The 11,989-nt window shown below is 31.9% G+C and overlaps 2 protein-coding genes across 2 annotated transcripts; one reads left to right on the top strand and one right to left on the bottom strand.

The window, feature by feature from the left end:
* Positions 1 to 7,524: 7,524 nt before the first annotated feature.
* On the bottom strand, positions 7,525 to 9,716 carry NCS54_01374600 (MFS domain-containing protein; the record flags this gene model as incomplete). Its single annotated transcript, XM_053158919.1, has 6 exons — positions 7,525 to 8,160; positions 8,220 to 8,311; positions 8,380 to 9,026; positions 9,079 to 9,504; positions 9,556 to 9,624; positions 9,688 to 9,716. The coding sequence occupies 6 exons, from the start codon at positions 9,714 to 9,716 to the stop codon at positions 7,525 to 7,527; spliced, it is 1,899 nt and encodes a 632-aa protein (XP_053014894.1).
* Positions 9,717 to 10,386: 670 nt separating this feature from the next.
* NCS54_01374500 (Hypothetical protein) lies at positions 10,387 to 11,590 on the top strand (the record flags this gene model as incomplete). The annotated part of the gene is made up of 3 exons (XM_053158918.1): positions 10,387 to 10,666; positions 10,730 to 11,262; positions 11,315 to 11,590. The coding sequence occupies 3 exons, from the start codon at positions 10,387 to 10,389 to the stop codon at positions 11,588 to 11,590; spliced, it is 1,089 nt and encodes a 362-aa protein (XP_053014893.1).
* Between the last annotated feature and the right edge of the window lie 399 nt (positions 11,591 to 11,989).

Genomic DNA, 11,989 nt, shown 5'->3' with positions numbered 1-11,989 from the left:
TTATTTTTTTTATTTTTTAATAATTATTCAAATTATTTTTTAATTAAATTTAAAAGATATTATTCAAATAATAAAATTATTTAATTTTATATATTATTTAATTTATTTAGTTATTTTAGCTTTTTAATATTAAATATTTTAATATATTAAAGTAACCTTATAATTAAAAACTAAACCATATAATTAAAAATTTTCTAATTTATACTTTAAAAATATTAATTCTTTTTAAGTTTTTATCTTATATATATATTTATAATATTATACTAGTTAATATAGGGATTTAAATATTATAATTAATATTATAATAATTCTAATAATAATAAAGGCTTTATATTTAAAGCTAAAGGTCTTAATAAAGTTAAATTAATATGGTTTATTTATATAATTAATAATAGCTTTATTAATATACTGAAGCTAAAATGTTACGCCAAAAGTCTAACAACACCAGACCCACATCACCACCCCCCCGTCTTCACACATCATCTTCATCCTTTAATTACGCAACAATAAGAAGTCCAATAAAGCCGAAAAGTATATCAATTTAAAGCCCTTAATCCATAGATTAATATTTTATATACCAACCCCCTGCCCTACGCACGGCTTAAAGCCGGCGCTCCATTAACTGCGTTAGCTTCTCGACGAGGCCTAGATCTAATGCATCCCACGCTTCCTTGATCCACGACACCATTTTTGCTATATCAGCCTGACTTTTGCCTAGTCTAGTAAATTCAGGGTATAATCTTCGTAATTTAGACTTTAAAGCTTTCTAAAGGTACTCTATGGGGTTAAGATCAGGCGAGTTAGTCGGCCAATTTATAGGCCTAATCCTATAGAGAAGTAGCTAGTCTTTGGACTTCTCTGAAGTATAAATCCGGGCATTATCTTACTAGAAAAGCTTAAATTCGTCGATAAAAGGAAGAAGACCTTCTAATAGTGCCTTAATATAGCTCTAGCTTATGTAACTATTCCTCTTGGCCTTAGGATCCCTCGTCATAACGATAAGAATAGTCTTCTTCTTTCTAGCTATGCTAGCCCACACTATAATAGACTAATGAGCTTTTCCGTATTATTAAACATTGATTAAGTCCTTACGAAGCTTTTCATCAGGCCAGCAAAAGACCTAGCCGTCTAGGTTATTCAGAGCGTTTTAAACTATGCACTCATCTATAAAGCAGGCCTACGGGAAAGTCAGCGGTGGAACCCTCTATCTTTCAGGGCCAATTTACTAGCAAAAGCTTATTAATCCGAGGGATCCAATACTCAGCAAATTCAAGCCGCTCTTTTGCATCGTCCTCTAATAGTACGATACGTCTTTTAGACCGCCATTTGCGGCGCCAATAGCTCTAAAGCCGTCGCTAGAGGGTCCTCTTGCTTATATTCAAATCGAGCTCTAGAATCAGGTCGTTCCACGTCAGGTGCCGATGCCGGTTAATAAAAGAATTCATCCTCACAATCTATATAGCCGTAAGTTTCTTTGGCCGCCCTCTACGAGGTCTCGAGTGGTTATAATGGTGTTATTCCCAGCGCCGCTTTGTGCAATAGACGGTGCCCGGATCCGTGCCGTAGTTATCTGCGACATCCCGATACGATTTACCGGCATATATCTCAGCCACCATCGCAGATCTTTACTCGGGAGTAAATTCATGATTTCTTTGGCGATTTCCGCTTATTTCAGTGCCAAAATTGCGTGTCTCAGGTGCCATTTTGGGTGGTTATTCTCGTGTTGAAATTGAAGCCTGTGTCGCGAAGTCGCATCGTGAAGCGGGGTCGGGGCGGGGGTGTTGTCAGACTTTTGGCACGTGATTTTAGCTCTACTTATAATACATAGCTTATATCTTAATTTATTAAAGATATTAAAATCTAACCCCTTTATATAATAATTCTTCTATTTAATATTAATTTTTTAATTATATTTATGATTCTAAATTATATAAAGAACTTAAACTTATTTCTCTTATTTTTATAAGAAGAGATTTAAGTATAACTAATAATAACTATTATAACTAATTAATTAATTAATTTATAACTACCTAATTAATTACTAGTATATTAATAAAATTATATTAGCTTTTTATAAAGAGATTCAATTAAGTAATTAAAATAGCATAGCTAATACTTATTAATATACCTTTTAATATAACTAAAATAATATTAGTAAGGAAATCTATAAGCTTTATAAAGCTATAAAAAGTAGTTATAATAAGTTATAAATAATATTATTAAATAAAGGTCTTAAAGATATTAAGATTAGTATATAGCCTAGTAATCTAGTCTTATTTAAGCTTCTAAGCTTTAATTATAATATTTCTTTTATTTAGTATTTTTTTACTTAATTAAAATATTAATAAAGGGTTTAATTTTATTAAAAAAAGATCTTTTTATTAAAGACTTTAAAAAAAACCTAAAAAGGAAAGACAATCTTATTAATAAAAATATTAAATTCCTTAAGGGCTTATAAGATTATAATTAATATAAGGCATAGGTTATAATACTTATACTAGGTATTAAGACTTTTTATAGTATTAAATAAAAAGATTAAAAAAATCTTATAGCTAGCTAAGATCTAGCTTTATAGCTATAGGTATAATTATATTAGCAAATAAGGACTATTAATACTATAAGTTTTAGAGGGATTAATTTTTAAAGTTAGTCTTAAAGTTTAAATATAAAAAGAATTAATATTAAGGCTTAATATTAGACTTAGTAGTTAATAAAAGTTAATAAATTTAATTAATTAAATTTATTTAATTAATTATATAATATATATATCTTAGTTTATATAAATATATATATAATAAGATTTTAATAGTAATTTTAATAATATTTTATATTATATATAAGATTATTATTATAAAAAATAATATTAAGAAAGCTTTTAATAACCTAATTCTAGTTTTTTAATTATAAAATTTTAAAGCTTAATATCGAATTATAAGTTTTAATATTTATAGAAAAATATTAAGTATTTAATTTTTTAAGTCTTAAAGACTTTAAGGATTATATTTAATAATATCTTTTAATTTATATATTTTAAAAAATAAATTAAAAGGTATTAAAGTAATTTCTTAAACAAATTCTTAAAGCTTTAAGGTTTTTTAAATAAGATTAAAAATAATACTATATTAAGTTATTTTATTCATTATTAAAACTAAGGATTTATAAAAAAGAATTTAATATTTAATATATATTAAAAAATAATAAAGCGTAATTATATAAAAAATAAATTATAATAATAAAGAAAATTAATTAATTAAATATATATTACTAAATAAGTATTAATTAAATTATTAAGTAATAATAATTAAAAGAAACTAATAATATAAAAAGTTTAATATTATAATACTTATAATAAACTTAGTTATAATATAAAGACTTATTAAATAATAATTAAAATATCTAAGGAAAAATATAATAAAGACTTTTAATTAATTAAATACCTTATAATATTTTGAATATAATTTTTATTATAAGAGTAAAAAAGGTAATTTATATACTTACCTAGTTTACTTACTTATTATAGATCCTAGTTAATTAATTATAATTATTATTAATTATAATATCTTTAAGTAATTAAAAAATATAAATATGATTAAAAAGTGAATATTAAAAAGAAAAGCTATTATATAAAACACTTAGATTTTAATATTTTTAATTAGTTAAGATATAAGTAATTTATAATAAATAAACCTAATTTTAACTTATTATTTAAGTAATTAATAATTATATAAATAAACCTTATTAAAATAAAACTATTAAGACCTTAGGCTTTAAGTATAAAGCTTTTATTATTAAAACTATTAAAAGTTTAATTATAATACTTTAACTATTAATTTAAGTTATATAAAGCTATAAAATAATAATAAGCTATAAGAAATAATATTAAATACAGCCTTTTAACATATTATATTAAATATATACTTTAATTATTTTATATAGGTTATACTTATAATTTTTAATTATAATTTCTTTATGTTAATTTGTTCTTATTTAATTATAATATTAATAAAAAGTTTAATTTTAGTAAAAAAGACTATATTTTACTTAGAAAAAAAATTGAATTTTTAAAAAGCTTATAATAAAATTAACATAAGATAGAATTTATAAGTTATATTATAAATATTAATACTTTGTATAATATTAAATTAGAAAATATACAAATTATTATTATTATTAACTAAGATCTAGTTATATAATTATAAGTATAATAAAAAGAAATAATAATTATTAATATTATATATTTTAAAGAGATTAATTGTTTAAATGAATACTAAAGTTTTATAAACTTAATGAAAATTAATATTTAGACTTAATATTAAAATTAATAATAAATACAATATATAAATATACTTAATTATAGTTACTTAATTAAATAATATATATATTAAATAAGTATTATAATTATATAAATATTATAGAAATCCTAGTTTTATAAATAATAATTATAATACAAATACTATTAATTAATTAATTTATTAATATTATTTCTTATATTTTTCTTTTAGTATTTTTATTATTACTTAATAAGTCTTTATATAATAACTAAGCTTATTATAAATATTATAATATTAAATACTTAATTATATTAACTTTTATTAAATATTAATTCTTAATAATTTAATTATTATTTATATATTAATATTTATTTACTTAATTCTTAATTTTTTTTATTAGTATATTTTTTTTATAATTAAGTTTTTTAATTTTTTAATATTAATTAAATATTTTATTTATTTCTTAATAGTTTTTAATTTTAATAATTAATTAAATAATTTAATATTTAATTCTTTTTAATTCTTTTTAATAAACCTTAAGGCTTTAAAGATGTATTTTAAAAAGCTATTTTAATATCTTTTATTTTATTTTTTAAGAAATTTAAATTAAGTTTTAATATTAAATATAATTATTAAGATACTTAAGACTTAAGAGATTAAAGGCTTAGGTTTTTTTTAATAAGTATTAATATTTATAGCTATATATTATACTTTAAAAGTATAATATTTAAATTAAAAGAAATAAAAGTATTTTTTATAACCTTTTTAATATTCTTTTTATTATAAGAATCTTATATATAATATAAAAAATTAAAAAAAAAAACTTAGATGTTAAAATATTAATTATAAAAATATTTAATTAGAAATTTTATATCTTAATTATTATTATATATTAAAAGGCTATTATTAAAGACTCTTAGGTCTTAATTTAACTTATAATCTTTAATAGAGGTTATAGTTAGCCTTTTAGCCCAGTAGTTAATATACTTAGCTATCTTTCCTTTTTTATAATAATTATAAGCTTATTGTAATATATTAAAATATTTAATATTAAGAAATTAAAATAAAATAAATAAATAAAATAATATATAAAATTCAATAACTTTTTTATATAATATTTCTTAAATTTAATAAATTAATAACTTTTATAGCTATTAAAAATTAAAAAATAATGAAAATTAATTTATTAATTAATTATCTATTAATTAAAATATTTAAATTCTTTAAGATTAATCATATTATTATTTAGCTATTTTAAGGTATTATACTAATTAAATTACCTAAGATATTATTTTCTTAATATTAATTAATAAAGTAATATTAACTTATAATAATATTAAATAATTAAAATACTTAACCTTTTATATTAATTATTTATATAAGTATAATTTATTTTTAGTTTTTAAGCTATATTACTTTTAGCTTTAAATACTTTTTTAAGCCTATATTAACTTCTTTACTTATAATTATACCTATAAAAAAGCTAATATTATTAAAATTATACATATTATATAATTAAATATTATATTTTATACTTATATTTATAATAAACTTAAATTAATTATACATAATTATTAAATCTTTATATTTAGCTATTTAATTATTATAATTATAAAAGAAATATATTTTAACCTCTAAGTATTACCTAATAAAGTTATAAGCCTAATATATATTAATAAATAATATATTATAATTAATAAGTAATTAATTAGCTATTTCTTTATTATTATAAAGCTAAAAAAAAGTCTATATAAATCTAAATTTAAAATTAATTAAATAAAAATATATTTATTTAAATTAAAAAGCTAATATAATTTTTAAATAATATTATATTAAGGTTATATACTATATTATTAATAATATAATATATAATAATATGCCTTATAAATAATTACAACTTATTAAATACTTAACTTATGATTATTTTATATAACCTAAAAGGTAAGAAATATCTTAGCCTTAATAAAAGCTCATAGTATATTAGGTTATTAAGAAATAATTAATTAAATAAAAAGATACTAGTTAAGGCATTTTTATTATATTTATATAATTATAAAAGTTGCTTATTATATATATTAGCTATAAAGCCCTTTATACATCATTTTATAAATAAGACTTAAGTCTTAATATTTATAACATTAGTTAAAAAAAACTTTTAAATATCTCTTATAATAAGTTAAAAATAAAACAATATATCTTATATCCTTATTAATAGGTATTAACTTATATAGCTTAATTATTTCTCTAATATTTCTTATAGGCATAGAGCTAATTATAAGTAATAGTAATACTACTTATTATTATATATGCCCCTTAAGTTATTTAATTATAGCATAGAGCTAATAACTTTTAGTAATTATTTTTATACTATTAAAGGGTATTATATAAGCTAGTAACTAGTTATTATTAATACTTAAGGTACTAAGAGTATTATTACTAGATATATTAGTAATAATATAATATTACTTAGGGTAATATTTAATAATTTATTAAATAATAGCTATTAATATATAATATAAGGGTATTTCTTAAGAGATAAACTAATTATATTAGGGTTATATTTATAAAGGATTAAGTAATATACTCTAAGGTAAAAGGTATAAGTTATATCTAGTAATATACTTAATGTATTAAGTATAATTAAGTTATATTAATAGCTAATATTTCGGTTGTGCCGTCTTAGGGCGCTAAAGGTGCCCTGCAGGGTAGCCGTGATATACCGCGTTAGGCAGTTATGACCTCGATGGATCGAGGTCATTAATGACCTTTTGGTTAAGTGGCCAGCTGGCCTTGCTACCCTGCAGCCACTGCCTAGCTGCCGCGTAACAGCTAAGGTAATTAATACTTATAAGCATATAAGTAAATACATTTTATACATTAAGGTCCTTAGAGTTAAATTACCATAGATTATGGCCTATAGGCTATGATCTAATATAAGCCTTCCCTAGATTATAATAGGCTTATAATATCTAAGTATAATTTATTATACTCCTATATTAATTAGTTAGTATAGTGGGTTAGTTTCCTAGTTACGTGACCGTGAGGTCTATTAGGCCGCGATATATTATACCGTAGGGTAGTAGTAATATAAGTTATATACATAATATACTAGTAGCTATAAATAACACATATCAGACCACATCGAGTAGTTCAACTATCCCCTGAATTAGAACATTCGCCATGACTTGTTAAGAAGGTCTATATCCCACTACTGTCAATGAGCGACCCTGGTTATGAATATTTGCAGAAGCAGCTAATTCTTCTCATCCCGGTCATCTGTGCGATTCATTCCCCTCGGGTATGCCTCGATGCTCTCAAAATGATACAGTTCTGGTTCGACTGCATCCTTTTGGCGAAGCACATATCTCTTGACCCACCACGGCAAAACCTTTGTGAGTTGGTATTTCGCATGAACTGTTGTTGGGACAGCGAAAACATAGTCGAGTTCCTCTAGGCTCCTCTTGCTCGTCTCCGGCATAAACAAGAAGATTGCCACGAGCGCCACGACGTTCAATCCTGCATAGAACCCAAAACTTCCTGCAGGGGTGAATGCGAGCAGCATGCGCGGGAATGTAAGTCCCAATACAGCAGCCCAAAAGTTATTTGTCGCCACCGCCCACGACATGCCCATCTCCCTGTGGGAAAGGGGGAAGACCTCGGCAGAGTAGACAAACGCACAGGGACCTTCTCCGGGGGAGTAAAAGGCAACAAATGCAAAGATGAAAAATGCAATCAGACCAAGGTGAGCATTGGAGGATTCAGGGATATAAAACGACATGCCTGTCCCGAGCAGAGTGAGGAACATGAAAGGGAATGTGGCGATGAGAAGGACGCGACGGCCCCAAGTGTCGATCGTGTATAGGGCTGGGAAAGCAAAAGCGAACATTGTCTATCGGAATTAATCTCGAGTAATGTGATGAGTTGCGGGTTTGAGGCTGGTTAACATACCATTCCAAAACCCCATGACACGAGCAGCGCTGTAATTTTGCTCGCTCCCGCTTGGGAAAAGATAGTCGATGAGTAGAAAGCAATGATATTGACTGTGTTCAAGGGTTGTTAGAGGCACTTCTGATATTTGATCCACATCATCTAGGAGAGGCAGGCTTACTACCGCACATCTGCTGGGCAATCATGATGATTCCAGAAGCCTGCGTTGCCCGACGCACTCGGGGAACGGTGAACAGTTCCACCGCTCTTGCGAAAAAGTTCGCCTTGTCAAGTCCCTCCTCTTTTAACAACACCTCCTCGGCGAGTAACTGCGAGTGAATGTAATACAGATCCCTGGCAGCTTGGAGTGGTGAGTTGCGGAGTCGGAGAAGCGACCTGTATGCTTTGGCATGCCTGCCCTTCTTGATCAACCATCTAGGAGACTCTGGGGCAAAGTAAATTCCAATGAGTAGCGGAACTGCTGGAATAAATGCTGACCCAAATTGAAGCCTCCAAGCGATGTCTCCGGTGCTAACCACGACAAGATTTGCGGTGAAGCCTAGCATGATACCGAAAGCAACAAAGAGCTGCCATGACATCACCAAAGCTCCGCGGATGCTGGTAGGTGCATTCTCGGCTGAGAAGACGGGAACTGTGACCTCCTTGAGGCCCATTCCAATGCCAAGTAGAATTCTGCAAATCAATATTTGCGGCCAACTTTGAGCAAGGGCTTGGCCTATGGGGGCGAACAGGCTGAAGATGGCGCCAACAAAGATTGCTCCTCGGCGGCCGATGAGATCGTTCAGAGGGTCGGAGAGCCAGCAAGCACTGACAAGGTCAGCATGAGCCGGCACGCACTTGCTTAGAGTGCGGAACTTACAAAAGGGCGATAGCCATGTACGGCGCGCCATTGATGGCCCCAACGATCCAAGAATTCCTTTCGCAAGTACCGGCGGCTGTGCAAGCCTTGCCAGTATCCGCAATGTCGAAGGCTTGCGGGAACGACAAGTTGGCTCCGTTTGAACCCGTCTGGTCCCAACCCTGGATGGCAGCGGAAATGGAATTCAAGAGGATAGTATAGTAGAGCGATCTTGGGTGCCTCCATCGGTGTTCATGCTCGTCTCTGAGAATTTTCCGGTCTTCTTCATTCAAATCTTCGAGCGACTCCAGGTCACCGGGGTTTTGGGCAACAAGGGCGCCTTTCCGGAGGTATGGCAGTGCCTCATTCAATGCATGCTCCTGGGCGTAAGTTTCGACGTCTCGAAGGAGCTCTGCCTTTGGTACGCCGGCGAGTGGGTTTTTAATCCTTGGAATGTCAGAATCGATACACATCCGCTGCCCTGAGTCTGGTACTCACTCGCCGGTAGCATTCTGCGCCATGCTGGCAACGCTCTGCCGCCGCGCTTTGTCGACGGGGGTTTCCAGGCTGTTGCAAAGAACAATCAGTTAGTGATTCGGCTAGGATGAGTATAAGAGAGGATGCTCATACTGTTCGGCTTGCTCAATGCGATAAGGCATGGTTATTTTGGTTGTAATGAGTTGTTCTGGACGGGGGTGAATATCGAAGTGGAGCGTGCGACACGTTGTTGTATTATACTCATGTTCCCCATCTTTCCTCTAATGCGGAGAATCTGGGGTAGCGTGAGATCACTTTCCTTCGCATGACACCACTGCGGAGGCTTGAGGGACTGCTATGCAGCGGCTCGGAGTACCTCCGAGCCAGAGTGTCACTGACTTGAGTCAGTTTCCAGTACAAGTAAACTCATCTCATTTTCTCTTAGGTCTTCCTCGGTGCTTCCTCCGAGCCGCATTATGGAGATGTACTTAACAGCCGCACCAATCGGCATCGTGCCCGAGGTCAGTTAGTATAATAGCGCCACCGGGCAGGCTGGTCAGAGAACGCCTCGTGGCAAACAGAGCCGTTTCTAGTACAAGCAAACGTATCTAATTCCTCCCTCGTTCTTCCTCGGTGCTTCCTCCGAGCTGCAATTACGGAGATACGCTTAACGGCCGCACTACTTCGCATCGTGCCCGAGTTTGGTGCGGCTGATACCACCACCAGGTCGGTCGGTTGGAGAATGCCTTGTAGTATGTAGAGTAGAGTACACAAGTATTTGAAAGCCTATACCCCGTCATTCACTGAACCAAAGGACATGAATAATCATCCTTCAGCAAGTACATTGCAATAATGGCATCCGTAACCGAGGTCCTACAGCGGAAGCCGCACAATGTTGCGGTTCAAACCAACCCAGCTCACAACCTGCATCTCATCGAGACGAACATCCCGGAGCCAGGCCCCACGGACTGCCTGGTCCATGTCCGCGCAACGGGCATCTGTGGCTCAGATGTGCACTTCTGGAAGCACGGCCATATCGGTGACATGGTTGTGTGTGGCGAGAACGGTCTTGGCCATGAAAGCTCAGGGGTGGTGATCAAAACAGGAAAAGACGTGACGAGATTCAAGCCAGGTACGTGATTATTTGCTTAATGCCTGTCAGAGAATGGCCAACATTGACATTCCACCCATCCAGGTGACAGAGTCGCCCTTGAATGCGGGATTCCTTGCTCCAAACCGACGTGTTACTACTGCAGAACCGGCCAGTACAACGCTTGTCCTGAAGTCGTCTTCTTCTCGACTCCCCCTTACCATGGTACACTACGTCGTTACCACGTCCACCCTGAGGCCTGGCTGCATTCTTTGCCTGATAGCCTTAGCTACGAGGAAGGTTCGCTGCTTGAGCCTCTGTCGGTGGCTCTCGCCGGTATCGACAGGTCCAACCTTCGTCTCGGGCAGCCGCTGGTCATTTGTGGCGCTGGGCCTATCGGCCTGGTGACTCTTCTGGCTGCTCATGCAGCGGGTGCGGCACCGATCGTCATCACCGACCTAGATGAGAACCGCCTAGCCAAGGCCCAGCAGCTCGTTCCGCGGGTTCGCACCGTCCGCGTTGAGCGCGGTGATGATGCTAAGGGCCTGGGTAAGAAAATGGTAGACGCCTTGGGGGCAGAGGCACGACTAGTCTTGGAGTGCACGGGGGTAGAGTCTAGTATCCATGCCGCAATTTATGTAAGTAATACCCAGTAACGCCAAGGATGTTACCATTTACTCACGCATACAGGCTGCGGCGTTTGGAGCCTCCGTCTTTGTCATTGGTGTTGGGAAGGACTTTCAGAATATCCCTTTCATGCACCTCTCGTCGAAAGAGATTGACCTTCGCTTCCAATATCGATACCATGACACCTACCCCAAGGCAATCAGTCTTGTGACTGAGGGGCTGATCGACTTGAAGCCACTTGTTACACACCGATTCAAGCTAGATGAGGGCATAGAAGCGTTTCAAGCGGCTTCGAATCCGGCGGCCAGGGCTATTAAAGTTCAAATCATTGACGATTGAACGACTTGGTGACCTGAAATCTACCGCAGATACCGGCAGGGAAGAAAAGTCCTTTAAACTAGACTAGACTCTAACCACAATGTCAAACGACTGCCTCCACTGGGATCATTGATGGCACCAGTCAATTGATGAGAATTATCTGAAGAATAAAGGAAAAATTGAACAGCTATTTGTTCATGCACAGCGATTTAAGCTCATGTCGTTAGAATTGGAATCCTTGATGCGATAAGCTAGATGTGAAACCGGATATACAACCACAAGGTACGGGCCGCGTTTCATATCCAGTCGCACGAACCTAGTGGTGATATGCGACACACAACGATATTTCCCGCCCCCATGCCTCTCCTTTACCGTCTTCTTGAAGTCATGGACACGGAATCAAAATTTCCCTTCATCAAT

This window comes from Fusarium falciforme, chromosome 11, assembly GCF_026873545.1.
Source record: "Fusarium falciforme chromosome 11, complete sequence".
Classification (NCBI taxonomy): Eukaryota; Fungi; Ascomycota; class Sordariomycetes; order Hypocreales; family Nectriaceae; genus Fusarium; species Fusarium falciforme.
This window is presented reverse-complemented; position numbering and strand designations above follow the sequence as displayed.